This window comes from Strix uralensis, chromosome 4 (assembly GCF_047716275.1).
Source record: "Strix uralensis isolate ZFMK-TIS-50842 chromosome 4, bStrUra1, whole genome shotgun sequence".
In the NCBI taxonomy this organism is placed as follows: domain Eukaryota; kingdom Metazoa; phylum Chordata; class Aves; order Strigiformes; family Strigidae; genus Strix; species Strix uralensis.
Genome location: NC_133975.1, coordinates 36,651,087 through 36,669,105, shown reverse-complemented (window position 1 = coordinate 36,669,105; position 18,019 = coordinate 36,651,087). Strand labels below are relative to the sequence as shown.

The 18,019-nt window shown below is 37.8% G+C and overlaps 1 protein-coding gene across 3 annotated transcripts in view; it reads right to left on the bottom strand.

Annotated features, from left to right (window-relative positions):
• Window positions 1-18,019, bottom strand: part of CFAP97 (cilia and flagella associated protein 97) — a 35,660-nt gene that overhangs the window by 12,093 nt on the left and 5,548 nt on the right. For 2 of the 3 annotated variants that reach the window (XM_074866385.1, XM_074866386.1), the window contains exons 2-3: window positions 11,275-12,159; window positions 11,116-11,187 (exon numbers count right to left, since the gene is read on the bottom strand). In XM_074866385.1, coding sequence (XP_074722486.1) covers window positions 11,116-11,187; window positions 11,275-12,139 — 937 coding nt within the window. In that variant the 5' untranslated portion in view covers window positions 12,140-12,159. Of the gene's footprint in view, window positions 1-11,115; window positions 11,188-11,274; window positions 12,160-13,545; window positions 13,565-18,019 lie in introns of those variants that run through there. The other variant, XM_074866387.1, reaches the window with a different exon arrangement.

Genomic DNA, 18,019 nt, shown 5'->3' with positions numbered 1-18,019 from the left:
CAGATTTATGCATTTCTGAATTTTTCAGGGATGCTCAGTTGTCCTCAGTACATTGATTTTATGCAAGTTTCACCACAAAAAATCAAGTCTAATTGTGGCCTTAGTTAAAAGCCATCTGCTTCCTTCTCACTAGGAAGCCCCCTCCTCCCCATTTATGATTGGTAATCCAGAGGAATTGAACAGATGCAGTGAACAACTGAGCAATACAGAAGAATCACCAATATGCACACAGACACTAAGTATTTGTGTAGTGTGTATCTGTTATTTAGAAATCAGAATATAAATCAGCCTTATGTGCACAGTCAGCTCTTCTGCATGGTCAGTATTCCTGATCACCGCTTTCACTCTGATCACCCCTGATCTCCACCTTTACCAGTGTGCTTGCCCAGCTCCTAAACTGACACAATATGCTCAGACTTCCATCCTCAAATATTTTTACTGTAGTTACTATGGTACCAGCAATCAGTACAGGCAATTTTATATATATGCTAATGGGGCTACCATTATACAGCACTAAAGCAACACTGAACATAATCATCATCACAGTGGTATCATTTGTGGCACCAATATAAGCATCAGAGAAGTTTTCCAAGAAATAGAAAACAAAGCTTCAGGAAGCCAGGACTACAAGTAACTTAAAGAATCAAGAATTAAACCACAAATTAGTACTTAGATATTTGCACATGGAAAGAGATTTAAACTTTGCTCCAAAGATATCTAGAGTATCTGTCTCAGCTGAGAGGCAGAACAGAAATGATGTTTCAGACAGAAAACTGACCCTGGGAAAGTATGACTCAGAGACACAAAATGCATCTCCTGAGTGATTTTCTTGATCCTTTGCTCCTGAAGCAATCCTACATCATGTTGGTGCAGGAATTGCAAAGGGAAAGATGAAAATTAAATTTAATGGATGGAGAGAAATGAGTGAGCATATTACAGAATCGTCTAGGTTGGAAAAGACCTTGAAGATCATCCAGTCCAACCATTAACCCAACATTGACAGTTCCCAACTACACCATATCCCTCAGCGCTATGTCAACCCTACTCTTAAACACCTCCAGGGATGGGGACTCCACCACCTCCCTGGGCAGCCCATTCCAACACCTAACAACCCCTTCTGTAAAGAAACGCTTCCTAATATCTAGTCTAAACCTTCCCTGGTGCAACTTGAGGCCATTCCCTCTTGTCCTATCGCTTATTACTTGGTTAAAGAGACTCATCCCCAGTTGGCCACCTGGGCACACTGTTGGCTCATGTTCAGCCGGCTGTCAATCAACACCCCCAGGTCCCTCTCTGACTGGCAGCTCTCCAGCCACTCCTCCCCAAGCCTGTAGCACTGCTGGGGGTTGTTGTGGCCGAAGTGCAGCACCCGGCATTTGGCCTTATTGAAACTCCTACAGTTGGCCTTAGCCCATCGCTCCAGCCTGTCCAGATCTCTCTGCAGAGCCTCCCTACCCTCGAGCAGATCAACACTCCCACCCAGCTTGGTGTCCTCTGCAAACTTACTGAGGGTGCACTCGATCCCCTCGTCTAGATCATCAGTAAAGATGTTAAACAGGAGTGGCCCCAAAACCGAGCCCTGGGGGACACCACTCGTGACTGGCCACCAACTGGATTTAACTCTGTTCACCACAACAAAATCATATGTAACAGAAGAAAAGTTACTGGGGCCTGGCAGCTTAAAACAGTAAAAAATCCAACAAATTAAACCAGGATATGAGGTTTCAAGATGAAAGAACAAAGAATGCACACTTAAAAATACACAGCAAGACAGACTTGCACAATTGCAAGGTAAGATAATAACTGGTAAACTTCACTCTCAGCCAGAGCCAGCTATGTTTATTGGTTCCACTGGAGCTTTGCTATTGACCTATTTCTAAGCTTTTTCTTTCTAAGGCTCTGCTGTAGATCTTCTGGCAACTGTTTTAAGAGCTTTGCTGTCATGGTATTACCCCATCAAACCATTGCATTATCTATGGTACAGGAATGGTGGTACCAGTTTAGATCAAACAGATTTTTGGAGCTGAGACACAGACAAGGATGCCTTACTTAAGCCATTCCCCACATTCCTCCACTATCACAGTGCCTTCCCCACTCTTACCCCTAAAAGCCACACACAAGCAAAACAAGCATCCAAAGCAGAAAAAAAGAAAGAAAAAAAAAAAAACAACAGGCATGCAATAGTATTTCCTCAGCAAACACTTCCACATCAGCAATTTTTTGGCAAGGGACGTCTGAGGCAGTCTTTAGTAGCTTAAAAACCTCAAAGAACGATGAGGGTGTTCTTACTTCAGAACAAAATGAAATTAAATCAGATTATAATTTGTTCAGAACAAAATAAAATTGCAGTGCCTGAGCTGAGTTTATTCCAGAACTGATGCAAGCAAATATTGTTACTGTCTTTGAGAAATTTAGAAACAGTATCCAGAACTCAAAATCCAAACAGTTCATGAATTTAAAAATCCCTCTGGAAATTAGTAAGCTTGCACCATCAGTATGCTAGCCAATATAGGCAAAAACTGCCCCTAGGCAGTTCTAACTGTGAGGTTGTCCACATTAGCAAATATTGTTTTGATTTGTCAAGAAAAGACGCAAATCACTTCAAAACCAAGACACAATGCAAACTTGTGCAGATCATGTGTGCCAACCAACAGGTTAATGAAGTATAAATGCCTTGAAAGGCATCTTTACAATTTAGTAAGTTATTCTCAAGGGAAAACTAGTACAGCCATCAACACCACTTGGAGACAAACCTGGGATAAGAACTCATCTGGATACACCTACAAGGGACAAAAAGAAATGCAGAGAAAATAACTAGAGCCACACAATTCACACAATAACATCAAGCTGCAGTGTATGTCTCAGTAAAAAACAATAAATTATGTCCTTATGGGAACATGCAAAACCAGCACTGCAGAACACAGCTGGAAGAAAGTAATTTGAACAACCATATGAAGAAGATATTTACTATACATCATGTTACATAATTGATAATTGTGTTATTATGAAGCTATGAAAGATAATGTCATCTTTTGCCTTACATCCATAGCATCTCATAGGTTAAACAAATCTGCACATCATATGTAAGAGTGGAAATCAGGTTGTGGCAAAGAACAGTTGTTCAACTGAAGCCTTGACCTAGCTTTGTGGCACCAGTGCTACTGGTGATGCAATCTCTTACAAGGGACATTTAAGCTTCTGAATAACTGTCAGTGCAAGTTCTAGACAGCTCTTTTCTTTCTGTGAAAGGTGTGAACTAGTCAAATTCCATTTAAAGCAATGGCATTCTGAATGAGGACATTTTTAATTAGAAACACAGGTTTCACGTCTTCACCGGAAAATGGATGTTTTAATTCTCTATAAGGTAACTGGCTATACTTTGGTGGAGAGTGTATACTTTTATGATGCAGCTATGAACTATAACCAGTAAACAGATTAAAAATGCTTAAAAGATAAATAAGCATCAAGGTAATTACTTATCTTTTGACTTGCTTCAGTATGCTTCACTTTCTTCAGTATGCTGTTCATTCTTAGACTCATTATTATTTACACTTACTTAGGGTAGAAACTGGCTTTACTACTGCCAACAGCTTTCTGACAACTCTTGAGGTTAAGGGCTTGCTAACAGTGATAATATCAAGTTTATCACAACTCAAAAGAAACATATTAATAAAGTGAAAGAATTGTTAAGATCATGGTGATGGTTCTTGAAGCTGTGAAGTTATTCAGTGAAACTTGAGCAGAAGACTGCCAAAAAACAGTAATCTCTTGATACGTTGTACAGAAGACTCATTAATTTTGCACCAAGAGTTCAGACCCAATACGACATGTGCAGCAGAAAGTTTTCTTCAAGGAGCTGGGGTGAAAAGAGCAATCTAAAACTCTCTAGTTACTCACTAGTTTCCTCAGTTCCCCAACTGACCTTTTTCTAGTTAGCCTTCTGTACGACCCAAGGACAAACCACATTTGAAATTTCACAAGTAGCTCTTTGCAGCAATAGTACTGCAATACGCCAAGGCATTGGATCAGATAACACAATAAAATTAGTTTGTTGCTCTTCAAGCTGATAAATTAATAAATTAAGAGTTGTGTTTTACTTAGTGAAGATCTATGTTAAGGAAGACTTTAAGCTGCAAACGCAACTTCAAAACAAACCGTAACTGACTTAAGCCCATCCACAGATAACCTTCTCGAAATCGCAGCAAACTGATCTCCTCAGGAACTGTGCAACAGAAGATTTTAAAGTTTAGTAGGAAAAAAAGACAAGCAACAGAATGCATACTGTATCACTTACTGAAAGAGGATCACTAATACTACAGAGTAAGTGCTTGTTCCTAACAAAACAAGCAGAAGGCAGGGGACATCCACAAAATCACTACTCCTTAAACAATGCTCAAATAAACCACAGTAGGAGTCTAACAAAGCAGTGAGCAAAAGGTTCTGACCCCAAAACTTGAAATCAGCAGGAACAGTTTCCACTACTTCCCAAGTTACCTGGCTGTAAATCTGTCCAACCTGCACTCTGCAAAGCACCACTTACACAGCATCTCTCTGAACAACAATGTTGTTCACTGGCAACAACATTGCTTTCATGGCAAAGGCAGTAGGTGTCTAAGCGAGGTCAGCACAAGCCTGCAAAACCAGGGACAATTCACCATCAATACACAAAGAATCAAGATCCCATGTACGAAGTTAATGCTTTTATTCTAAATGCTATTAAATATTTCAGGTACAGTTAGTGTTGTATAACTCAAATATTTGAGTTTCAAAGCTATTTCAATGATTTATTCAACAATGCACCCGCACTACTCTTTAATCACAATGCGTGTTTGAATGGTTACCTATTTTTGCAGTGGCCAATGACAACATGATGCAACACTACAGTTTAATGGTACAATTTAAGGTTTGTAAGTCTTGGAACAATTAAATATGATTGACCTGTAGCTTCATACTCTATCAGAGGGTAACAAGTAATTTAACTAAATCCTACTTATCACTTCATCATCAGACAGACCATAAATCAATAATTTGGGGGAGGGGGATTAACAAGCAGCAGCATTTGCATAAAGACTTGCACAGTATGCAGTCTACTTCTCATGCACTGGTAAGCAGGAAAAGAAAATTCTCTGGTATTCACAGGATTTCTATGAAAGCTGGTTTCCATGGAGAGACACCTGACTTAAGCAAGAAACAAGCTGTTTATTGCTTGCAATTTGTAAGCACTGAAATGACCTTGCAGAGTGAGAAAGGACAAACCTTACATAAAAAACAAATGATAATTAGCAAATCAAATGCATTAGGACAGGATGATACAGCTGTCTTAATGGCATTAAGGCTAAAATTAAAGTCACGCATGTTTCAGTGTATCTGTTTCAATCCCAGTAGAGAAAAAAGCATTAAATTGCTTCAGAGCTTACACTTTTGAGTTTGCCTGTTTTGTTTCATACTGCTGCACTACCACATCTATAACACATTTGAAAAATACAAAAGGATTAAATTACAGTTCTTCATTAATGTCTAATAGTTTCAATCTAAAACTATTTCCCTGTTGTACCACTAAACAAATATTTCCTAAAATATCCATTATTTCATGTCACAGAACTCCTTCAAAAAGATTTTGGAGAATTCATGATCTGATATTTTTTTAAGAAAAGGAAAATGTGCTTTTCAAGTATAAATTGTCCCTATTTAAATATGCCTAAATCAGGCTCCTGGTTACTTCTTGATGTCATGAGAAAGACAACAGATACCCTACAGGTGCAGAAATTAGTTTTTCCGAAAATTATGCATTTTCTTAAGGATATCGGGAAAGTCTGGATCTTTTTACAGCCTTAAAGATTCTCAATCAGTTTTCAAACTCTAAATAGAAGAATAAACTGATAATTGTTCTTCTATCTTGAGTTACTAGACCTGCAAAAACAATGCATATGTATACACACAGGCACACAATTAGTTCAAACTACGAACATACAAACTAAACAAAACTTAGTGAAAAAGCTATACATGTTTAGTTCAACTGTAGAGTTTGGGTGTTATGCATATATTTAAAAGTCTACTTTAAATTTAGATATTGTTTAACAGTTACTCTACAAATATAATAGTTCAGCATGAATGAGCACACAGATAACATGTCCCTAAGAGAAGAAAATTTCATTTATAAAAAACTTATTGTATTTCCCAAGTGACAAATCATAGCAAATAAAAATTTAAAGCAATTGCTACATGTTCAGTTGAAGCTATTTAGTTTTCTACAATAGCTTTTATTCAGAAAGACAGAGCTTTTACTTTCACAATAATGATATTTATATCACAGTGCTTTTCACCAAGTGAGCTCTGACTATTTTACAATAGAAAGTCTAAGGCAGAGAAGAGGCAAAAAGACTTATCACACAGCATACAGGTCAGTGAGAACTTCAAGAATAGAATTAACCTGTGGCACATTGTCCTACTTACCCCATCACATCACCTCCTCAAGTTAATAATAGCTAATACCATGGATTTACAGATTAATTCTCACAGACACTTCCGTAAAATAAGTAGGTATCAACACCATTTTACAGAGAAGAAAACACAAAGTGCTGAATTCTTTAGCACTCTATATACCTTGTGCAATCCCATTACTAGTGTATTGACACCCAACATAAATTCAGATAAAGAGATACACAACATTTTTAGCATACAACTCTGCATTCTGAACTACAGAAATCAAGAGACTTGTCTAAAGACAGAGGGCAAGCGTGGAGCATAATGGGATGGAAATGGATGAGTGCTTAGTTCACACTCGTATGCTTAACCCATCTCTTTAACTGCATAGCCTCAATTCCTTAAAATTACATGTGACATTGGGTCAAGATACAGGATCAAGTAAAACAGCATCAGAAAAGTTTCCAATTTTTTTATTCCCAGCTTTCTAACATGGACCTTTATGAAAGCACTTCCAAAACCAATTTTCAACAATCTATTTCTTTGCGTTGCCATATTTAATTCTCTTTTTGTGCCTCAGATTACAGCATAGGAGATAACTTTGACATTTATTATTATGGGCTTTGAATATTGCTCTTAGTTATTAATTTTCTGAAAGATCTTTAAGGTTTATAGCAAAGTGGAAACAGCATTGACTCACAAAAGAATGACATACAAGAATCTATATAGCATCATGGAACAGTGAAGAACTGTATTTCTACCTCAAAAATTATAATCACGCTTGTATTTTTTTCCATGCAGGTGGTGAAAAAAAAAAGATTAAGAAGAGGTCAGTAAAATATAAACCCTACTAACCTTGAATAACTGAAATTTTGAGTCCCTATATTGTTGGCCACACTGCTAAGGTATTTAATTTCCTAAGTAGTGTTGCTGACTCCACAGCGTTACAATAATTCTTATAGTCATACATCATAATGATGACAGCTATGTGACATCAGCTTTAGCACTGTAATGAAATGATGTAAGCCTCCTAAACATCAACTTCTATGTCTGTAAAAATGAGAGGATTCAAGCATCATATATTTAGCATTTATATACATTTTTAATAAGCATTCCACCCAAACAGCAAGTGATTTTCATGAACAGAAGTAAAAACCACTAGCAAGAACTATTAAACAATTCAGTACTTCAGACCTACCAAAACAGTATCACAGATAAACCCAAGAATTTTTATGCACAATGCAGGAGTAATTAATATCTCTAAGTCCAGTAACTTGAACAACATGGTCCAGGTGGACTTAAGACTGTAACATGACCCAGGCTGGTTTTAGTACTGCAGGTTCTGCAGCCATGGGGCTTCAGTACCAGCGAGCAGGGCAGGCTCTGCTCCAGCGAGAGGGTGCTACCTCCACCTGAACTCCAAGCCACTCTGAACTGAGCATCAGACACTACCACAGGACTGATATAGAACCAAACAACAGAGATTGATTCAAAATGTTCTGAGTTTATCCATCCACCCTGCACCACCTCTGCTTTCACTATGGCCTGCAGTTTCTAGCAATACTGTTCCCACTGCAAACCGTGGTCTCCTTACAACCGAAACAGTGTGAGTGTGCACCCCTTACCTTAAATGGTAGCTTCTGGATACCTGGGCTCCACCATTCCTTCACTGCATATGTTTATCTGTCTTCCTTCATGCTGCATCTGCTCTCAAGAGCACTCTACTGTTCACATGCCCCTCCTACATCAACATGCATGCCAAGTCATGCCAATACAGCCAGACAACCTCAGGCTCTGAAAACTGCACATTTTATTGTACTTCTTCCTTCCCTTTGAAACAGGGCTCGACTCCCGTCTAATAAATGCCAATATAAGGCCTACATTCATATGTTTTGTCTTTGGCAACATGCAGAACCTGCTTCTCTCCAGTTTTCAAGCATAATCTTCACTTTGCCCCACTACTGTTACTGAGTAGATTTCTGCCATTCTGACTAAAACTAGTTCAGTTATTTTCCATAGAGCAAATAGAGGCTGCACAGCAAGCTGCAATACCTGGTAATGAATGCTCACTTCACTAACAGCACACACAAAATGACATGACTTTCAGATGTAGTAACCAAGTGTTAGCACAAATCTTTATCAATCTCTTGTTCGGAGTTCTGGTCACTAAAGAATATTTCTAAAATCAGTGATAAAGCCGCACAGCAACACCCACCTAAAAAGCATTGAAAGCACAGTACACAGCATGGAGACTGTGAGATTTCCAAACAGAATTATGTTACTTGTGAGATTTTAAATTATGTAAAATAGCATAACTTAAAACTTGGCTTCTATCAAGAACAAGCATAGCTTTAGATGTAAAAGCATGATAAATTTTATCAAAATGATTTTTTAAAATGCTTATAAAAATGAATAGTTCGCAATATAAGCACAAGTATGTATCAAGGGCATGTAATATAGAGGAAAAACTATTTCAACTGCTTTTTAATTTAACTGCAACATTTCTTCTAAACGCTTCAAATAGATTTTAAGATACAGAAACTACCTCACTGCTTAATAACCAGACCTGTCCTAGTCCAAAACTTGTTCTTTGAATATCATGTGCTTTTAACAGATCTCTTCCCTTTCTTTGTTCTTGTGATTCTTTAATACAAGAGATTCTAGTTTTCCCAAATGTTCATATTACCAGTGCACAGAACCGTACAAATGAGTTACTGCACACCCCCTAGAAACAATACAGTAATAGATCACAGTGAAATTCTGCAAGTTTCTGAGGACCTTGGGAAATTAAACTAGCATAACTGCTGTAAATGCTTAGGCCCAGCTATATTGTAAGCATATATGACAAAAATTTTAAACTAAATGATTCATCAGCATAGATTACTGGAAGAATATTATACTTTAAAACCAAATCTGAGGCATCCTGATGATCATTTAAACACTCTTTCATGCACTCAGGTCTGGGTTTATAGTGTTCTCACTTGAAGCAATGTTCATGCCTATGCAGTTCGGATGAACATTTAATGCAGCGGGGGAGGGGATGATTTGCAGATTTTTTTTTTGTTGAGAGTATGGAAAAACCTGGAAGCAATAACTCAGAATAAGATTAGCTCCTATTTTTCCAGACTAGTTACTTTCCACCATTAATAACCCTGCCCCATTTAAACTTCAAAATACCCAAAGTAATTAAGCTATGCTGTGCTTGTCAATTTAGAGAGGCACTTGGGAGTAATATGCATGTTAATCAGGAGCATTAGCTGCCAGATTATATGAATTCTACTTCTCATTACTCAATCTTTATTATTGTTATTTAGAATTGTTTTTCAGTTTTGAGAAAAGACTCCACTCCCCTCCAAACAGAGTTTCATCTCTGAGCATACTCACTTTGATCTATAATACCCATTTGCTTTAGGGATGAGTTGAATCCTTCCATAATCACCAATTATTAAATAGCTTTTTGCTATCAGGGAACAAATAAAGATGTAGGACATCATAATTTCAATTGCCTAGCAACAACTCTTCTAACATCATGTTTTGACAAGTGGTTAGAGCCTTTTCTAGTATGAAAGAGTTGCTGGAGCACAAGGACTGTCAGAGAGGAGAATCAGCTCTACCTTTCTTGATAGCCAGCTCTGCTTTTCTTACCATTAGAAGTTCCATACAAGTAAAACCCTCACTTCTACTCATAGGAAAGTTAAATCATGCATACAATGTATTTTGAATTCTTAGTCACTAGAGGCTCAGATTGGCAAGGTGCAAAGTGAAGAAAGATGACACATGCAGTTTTAGTCATGTCAGACCTACCGCAATACAGCAAACTTGCGTTGAAATGTACCAGACTTAAGACTGTAAGAAGCTTTCCTCACCCATTATCAGCAGATTTCTTGAGACAAGAGTCTTTTATTCTATAGCTTTTACTAATGAAAACAAGTGCAAAAGCACTGTGTAGACCTTAAAATATGCACATGAGATCATCTAGTGCATTCGCACCCCATACAATGAAGTTGTGCAATGAATGCAGTGAAAGAGATTCTAAGTTCTCTCACTCTTAGACTTCATTATTAAGATTTATTAAATCTATCAGCAAGAAGAAAACACTCAGATTTTAGTAATGATTAGCTGTTATTTTTCCCTTTAAAATACCTTTACTCAACTTCATGGCATTTTAGAAGTCAGACACTTAGTTCAGAAAAATAATTTCAAATAATTCCATTTCATTATCAAAAAGGTACCAGAAATTTAAATATATGAATACTATTTATCATGCAATCAGTTTTGGACTGCCTTTCAATTCTGAAAGTTGATAACCCAGCATTTTATCATGGTGTTTTAATTTAGATAGTAAATTGTGGCATAGTCCAGTAAACCTTGATTTCTTAAAATGCATGTGCAATTTTATTATTCAATTTGTTAATACATCAAATCTTATTTAGAGATTTACCCCATCTGTGTATCTTATTTCTAGGCATATGCATACCAACACATGCTCATACACATGCTCCTTCTTTCCACTGTAGAATCAGTACTATTTACATAATAAGAGTTCAAAGAATTAGATCAACACAGCTCAATCACACAACTGTTTTCAAAACACATGTGGCACATTAAAACCTCATTCTCTTCTATTAAAAGTCAACTGTTCTCGATAATGTACAGATGTCATACTTTGTAAAAAGAGAATTTAAAAGTCACCTTTTAAAAGCTGATTCAGGTCCATGGCATCATGCAAGACTTTTCGGCTATATCTGCGATCAAACTCAGAATCTAATGGAAAAAATACAGACATAAGATTGGATTTCCCAGCCCCATAGGTTTTACAAATTGTGTTGTACTTAAATTCTTAAAAATTACCATATAATTCTTGGTTCACATTTTCCTGTCTTTTTATTTTCAGTTTCTTATCATTTGATGCTGCAAGTTCAAAAGACTGGATAGGACTGATGTCTGGAGTTGACAGAGGTGTTACGTCAGTCACCGTGTCTTCAGACTCCTCCAAGTAGTCACCGAGCTTTGGTTTTCCTTCTGCTAATTTCATTGCTGACTTGAATTTTTGTTTTGGAGACAGAAGAGCATTCCTACAAGGATTCCTCTTCGAGGAAGAATGTGATGAATCTGATAAACAGCTATCAGAATCTGTATCAGAGCAATCTGTATCTGAGCTTGAGGATGAGGATGAGGAGGACGAGGAGGAAGAGGAAGATGAGGAGGAGGAGCTGATATTAGTATATTTTTTGCTAGCCTTTTTTATGTTGTTTGACTGCTTCGCTGACTTTGGTCTAACTTTCTGTTTTTTGCCATCATCACTACTATCTTCTTCATCTGTATAATAATCTTCTTCACCTTCTTTAACTATTTTGGGGATTCCAGCAGGAACATTCTTCTGTGTTCCCCTACTTGCTGCAGATGTTGCTCCAGAGGTACCTGCATTCTCAACAACCGGAGAAAGTGACAAAGATGAAACATCTTCAGGATGATCTGTGCTATTTTCTACGGACTGATCCTTCTGAAAATCTTTCTGCTTTTCTTCACTTTCCTCCTCACAACATTTTGCATCCTTTGAATTAGAAACCAAATCAGGGTCTGCAAGAGCTGCCTTTGTACTTCCTTTCTCTATACATTCACCATTTTCTTCAGCTTTCTTTTTCTCTTCCTCAAAATCACTGTCAAAGAAAGCATGATCCACTTCACCATCTGATACATCTTCAAACCGGTCCATTCTGAAATATGAAGTGCCACCTGCAACCATCACAAAAGGTTTCCAAAGGTTAGCATAAAAACAGATCCAAGTACAGTTTTAGTATAATAGTTTTGTTCTTTACTCTTTTAGCTCTAGTTAGAATTTAGAATTCTGTGATTAATTACGTTATGTTGCTAGGGACAACTCCGTAGTGAGTTTTATGAAGAAATTTAGTGTCACCTTATTGTACACAGTTTACACATTAGACAAAAAAGCTTTACTTTATGCGAACAAAACCTATCACGATTTCGAAACTTTTACTCCTTAGAAAATTAGTCAAACATTGTTAGCAGCTGAAGACTCTTAATTATTACAAACAAGCAATTTGTGACTTATTTTGTCCCTTTAAGCTAAAGCCATTTTAAACTAGAGCCACTAATGAGCTATCATTAGTTTGGATTTTATATTAAAAACCTTGTTTGTATGTGGTGGTCATCATTTTGGCTGACACAGCCATTTGAGCTACAGACTTTCAGCACTTAAAAGTACAAGCAGTTTCAATTTATATCAAAAGATCCATGGTTCTATAGATTAAATTGTAATAGATGTAGGGTATGTCAGTGCCAGTGTTTTAGTTTGGATCAGGAGCCTGCTTTTCTTCACAGTCCTCTAACTCACACTGCATAGTACAGCGAGCAAATGTGATTCTTTCAAATGAAACTAACCTTTAAAGTGAGCCGCAGGCACGAAACTAATGCACTTAAACCAGCAGTCACCATCTAGTCCATGGGAACAGTTTATGGCTAGCCCAAATACATACAGTGTGGATATCAGATCCTCAGGGCTAACCATTACGCTCTACAGATCTGCTCCTATGTTTCTTTCTTTAAAGCCAATGAAACCAAAACCAAAGACAGTGGAAGCAACGAGGCGGAACAACCAGAATATTTTACAAAATGGATGGTCTCCCTTAAACCACATATAGTTTGTTGCCATGGCAAACAAAGGTGAAAAAGGAATGCCTAAACTTGCTTTGAAACTGCAAGACTATTCCAGAGAAAGCTTCTAGCTAAAATTACTTCAAAATACAGAATTTGTAAAGGTCTATGTCACTCAGTTATCTTGCCACTTCTCAAATAATACTCAGTTTTAGAGGAATTTGAAATACGCACACCAAAATACAAAAAGCACAACATTAAAAGCAGAAGGTGTGGAATCTCCTGTGGTTTTAAGATTCACAAAGCCAAAGAACTGAAAAGAGACTTAATAAGGTTAGATGTTGTATAAAGCTGAAAACGCTATTAAACAATAGAAGCAGAGTGCCATGAAGAGAAATTCTTTAAAGCACCTAGCTCCTCCAAGAGCAACAGAACAAAAGAGTAAAACACCTGGGAACTCTTAATTTGATATGCTACATGGAATTTGGAAATTTTTCATATTCATACCACTTCTTGTGATCCCTGGCTTCGGGCAACTTGCATAGTCTGCAATGCCCGACTGTCGTGTGAACTCCTGGAAGTCTTCCTAGAGTAGCTTTCTAAAAGGATAATGTATTTTAATATATCAAAACATGTAAAACAGAAAAAAATTCAGAAGAGTAACACATTATTTACATTTAATTTTCTACTTCATGTAACCTAAACCAGAAGGGAATCAAGCAGAACTTTCTGGCATTACCTGTAGACTATATATCATGAATTATTTATTTAGCAAGTACAACTTGGGCAAAGTCAATTCTATGAAGAAAATTAATAGAGGAAATACGGTGTTAAAATTAAACCAAAAACTTTCCTTCTCCATGATGCAAGGTTCTCATTACTTAAGGCACTAGCACGTCACCAGTTTGTAGCTTCAGAAAGATTATGACTGATTGGTAAAAGTAGACATGTGGTGTATTCCACTTGTGTCAAACACATAGATTTGATGTACTGTTAGCACTGTTTTACATGTAAGAGCATAAGGGGATAAGGCAAAAAACAGGTTTGCAGGTGGGTGCAGAACAACTAGTACAGCTTGAAATATAAAATTTTGTTGAGTGTAATAAACAAAAAAACCATGGATGTGTGTATGTAACCCTACTCCTGCAAAGGAGACTAACAGTATCTCATCAGCTAGAATGTAATACGTGGTCACGTCATGACTTTCAGATCCTGCTTTTCTGAACACAATCTCTTGAGGATGGGATTTAACTTAAAACAGTGGCAAAAGGTGATAAAAAACAGCAAAGAGCCTGAACCTTCCTTTCCACCATTAGCACCAGCCAAGGAACGCACATCTTCCCACTCTGCCTGACTCAGGAACAGCTTACCTGCCAGTGGGCTGTTTTCCATGAAGCCTGAGCCATAACTGATTCATAGACAGCAACCACTGTTACAGGAGAAATGCAGTTTAGCAGTCTGACTCTGCCCAAGGAGCACCAGTTGTGACACCAGTCATTTTACTGCCAAATGCTCCTTCCACTTTGCTGGCACAACTCCCTAATGACTTTAGCCTTCACCTTAATGGCAAACACACATGCTATGTTGGCCAATTTCTGTCACTGACACTCTTAATCATTCACAAACTAAGCATTAATTAATTTTGTAGTTTCCATTAACAACAAACAAGAAGAAATAGATTAAGAGATAGTGTTCTTCTCCTATTCCCCTCATGCATCTAGAATGTCTTTAAGGGAGCTGGAATTTGCAAAGCAGCAGCAATACAGAAGAAGCATGCCTTAATTAATAAATTGGCTGTCTGTGCACACACGCACACACTCTTTTATATACAGGGCAGAGTGTAATTTTATTTCTTGAGAAGTACTGAATTCTGTTATGTTATCAATTGTTAAAATACAGAATCAACAAGTGACTCCAGAATCAACAAGTGAAATCCCAAGAAAACTGTCATTAGCATCAAATACTTAACTGCTAATTATTGTATTTATTTACCAAAAAAATATGCTTTCTGCCATGAAACACTGACACAAACATGATCAACTCAAATGAGCAGGTTGACCATTAATTATTTGTCAGATTTTTTTTTTACTGTAGTATTTCCTCTTTCCATGTAATTCTCTACCTCTCTCCCCCTATTTCTTGTAACACCCACCCATCATCCCAGCCAAGCACACCCATTCGTCTTTGTCCCTTCCTCACTGCAGTTCCTCCTAGTTTATACCACTTCTTAATCCCTTCACCTGTAAACACCAAGCTTGACTCATTTAAGATCAGAAAGCAGTGGTCAAGCAGCCAAGGAAAACACACACTCTGGCTGTCAGGGCAGCAGGGACCCACACTTTCTCATCAAGAGGTTGATGCACTGAGCATCTGACCACCTACCGAGACCACATCCATGATTTCACCAGCCCGCCACTGGAAGAGCAAAGACCACTCAGCTCCAGCACAGGCCGACCACGGCCTGCTGCTGCCCTGCCCAAAGGACAAGCAGCATTTTAACATCCTCCTCTGTGTTAAACAAAGATCAAGACCTTATTCACGCTACATGTATCGAGTGTTTTTCCCCTGCCAACTGCAGCATCACCTGAAATATCTTTTTAGGTAATGCCTAATTGCAGCCATGCCGAAAGGCCTGCTATATAAAGTATCTTATACAAAGGTAGGATAGTACATAAAAAGTGATATAGTGAGGATATAGATTTAGATGCGGTTTTGTGTTTGAACATATACTGCCTTTTGATTTTAACATTTTTTGAATGTTAAAAACTAACACTTATGAAGAACATTAAGTAAGTAAAGATTCAAGGTATTTGAACCTTGGTTACACCTTAAAGTTATCCAACCAATCTTTCACTTTTTTAAATACAGACCATCTGAAATACATGCATCAGAGAGTACCAAAATAAATCACATAAGAAAAAACCCTCAACATTACAAGCAGTAATCAACTTTCTTTTAAGCATTCTACTTTCATAATTGAGGAAGAGGACAGTTCATATAGAGAGGAAAGTCTTTTTTTTCTATCTAGTAACACACAAATTCCTAGAATGCAGAACCCCACACTCTGAATTTGTATGCTATACATCCTCTGAAGGCCCTAAATGCTTTTGGGACATCTTAAAATTCTGGATATAATAAAACTGGAAAAAAAAGTCCCTTAAGCATGTGGTGGGCTGAATCAGAAACTTCTGGTATTACTGCATGCACACTGTGCATCACCACAGAGGCCATTGTACAGCACAACTATAGTACACTCAAGATGACTCAGCAACGTTTCCTGCAACAAAAAGGAACAGACATCATTTTAGGATGTATTAACAAACGTATATGTAAAGTATCAGAAGCAATAATAATGCTATATTCGGCTCCAATAAGTCAACCTCTGGTTTAGGGTTATTAATGTTGCTTTGTAAGTATAATTGATACTGAAAGAAGTAACCAAGCAGGCAATCTTCTCCCAGCCCATACAATCAGTGCTCCCACAGATGGCACCTCTACTTTCACCTGGAAATTTCTACCTCTTCAGAACAGGGACCCACCCTGCTGATCTCAGAAAGCAGAAACAAGTGTTTGAGAGCTAAGAGGTTGGAAGGTTAAAGTGTTTTAATTAAAAGATTTACACTATCAATGGCAGATGTTCTCCAAAATCCTCTATTTACTCATTATTGCCCCTCTGTTAAGGATCCTGCCCCCTTAAACCTGCTGATTGCCAAGTCATGTCTTTGTATGGTGAACTTGGGTGAGGGTGAAAATGCTGAACATACCATCTGACTAACATTTTCAAAAATAGCAATCATTAAATGAGTTACCATGTAAAAACACACCATTTCAAACCCCACCCCCCTCTTTCTCCCTCCCTTCTTCATTTTTGGCTGAGGCATTAAAAGAAAATTTGAAAATGTCTAGAAGACAGCAATAAAAATTTTAAGACAATTAGAAAAGTCCAACTTCTGAGGGTTTGTTTAGTTTAAAAGAGGGGACACATAAGTCTTAAAACCTGTAAAACAGAGTAACCCAAAACTTAGTTTGTTCTCAGATACAATCAACAGTGGTAAAGATCAACCAGTGCAGCTGCTTCCAGCCATGTGACAAACCACACATAACCAGCCGTACCTACCTGTTCTTTAATTAAAGCTTTAATTTTTGCTAGTAGGAAACAACAAAGCCTGCAAAGGATGAAATACATCTCTCAGGAAACTACTTCCCTTGAGGGAAACCTCCCATGAATGAATCAACCAGCTTGTTTAGTAGATACTCTTAATTTTCCAAGCTCAGAGCACAATGCCTGCTATAGCTGTTCTGCACAGCATATGCTCTCCAAACTGGGGTACCAATTTCCCCAATCCAAACCATGACTGGTTCATAACCAATCTATGAAACACAAGGCCTCAACCCCAGCTCAGACTAAACTCCAAAACTACAAATCTATTCAAGCTCCGGTCCTCCACACAGTTTTATACATCCTGCCCTGGACCTGTTCCTACACCCTGAGATGGAAGGGCTGGTTGAGGCACAGGCAAGTTACTCAGCAAAATACCACAAAGCAGACAGGAGCTGGAATTAGAATCATAGAAATATTTAGGTTGGAAGGGATCCTCTGGACATTATCCAGTCCAGTCCACTGCTCAAAGCAGGGTCAGCTTCAAAGTTGGGCCCAGTTTTGCTCGGGGCCTTGTCCAACCAAGTTTTCAAGAACTCCAAGGATGAATACTTCATGTTCTGTGTGGGAGTCTGCTCCAGTGCTTAACAACCTTCATTGTGATTTTTTTTTTTTATTTTAATCAAAATTTCCCATGTCACATCTTGCAACTACTAGCTTCTATCCTTCCATGGTGTACCTCCAAGAAAAATCTGGCTCTGTCCAGTTACGGGTAACCATGTTCCTGCTGATCAGCCACCTAGACATAGCTACGTTGGGGTGAATCCCTTTGCTCAGATTACAACCTACATGTAAGTATTTACTGCTGATTCACGACAAACT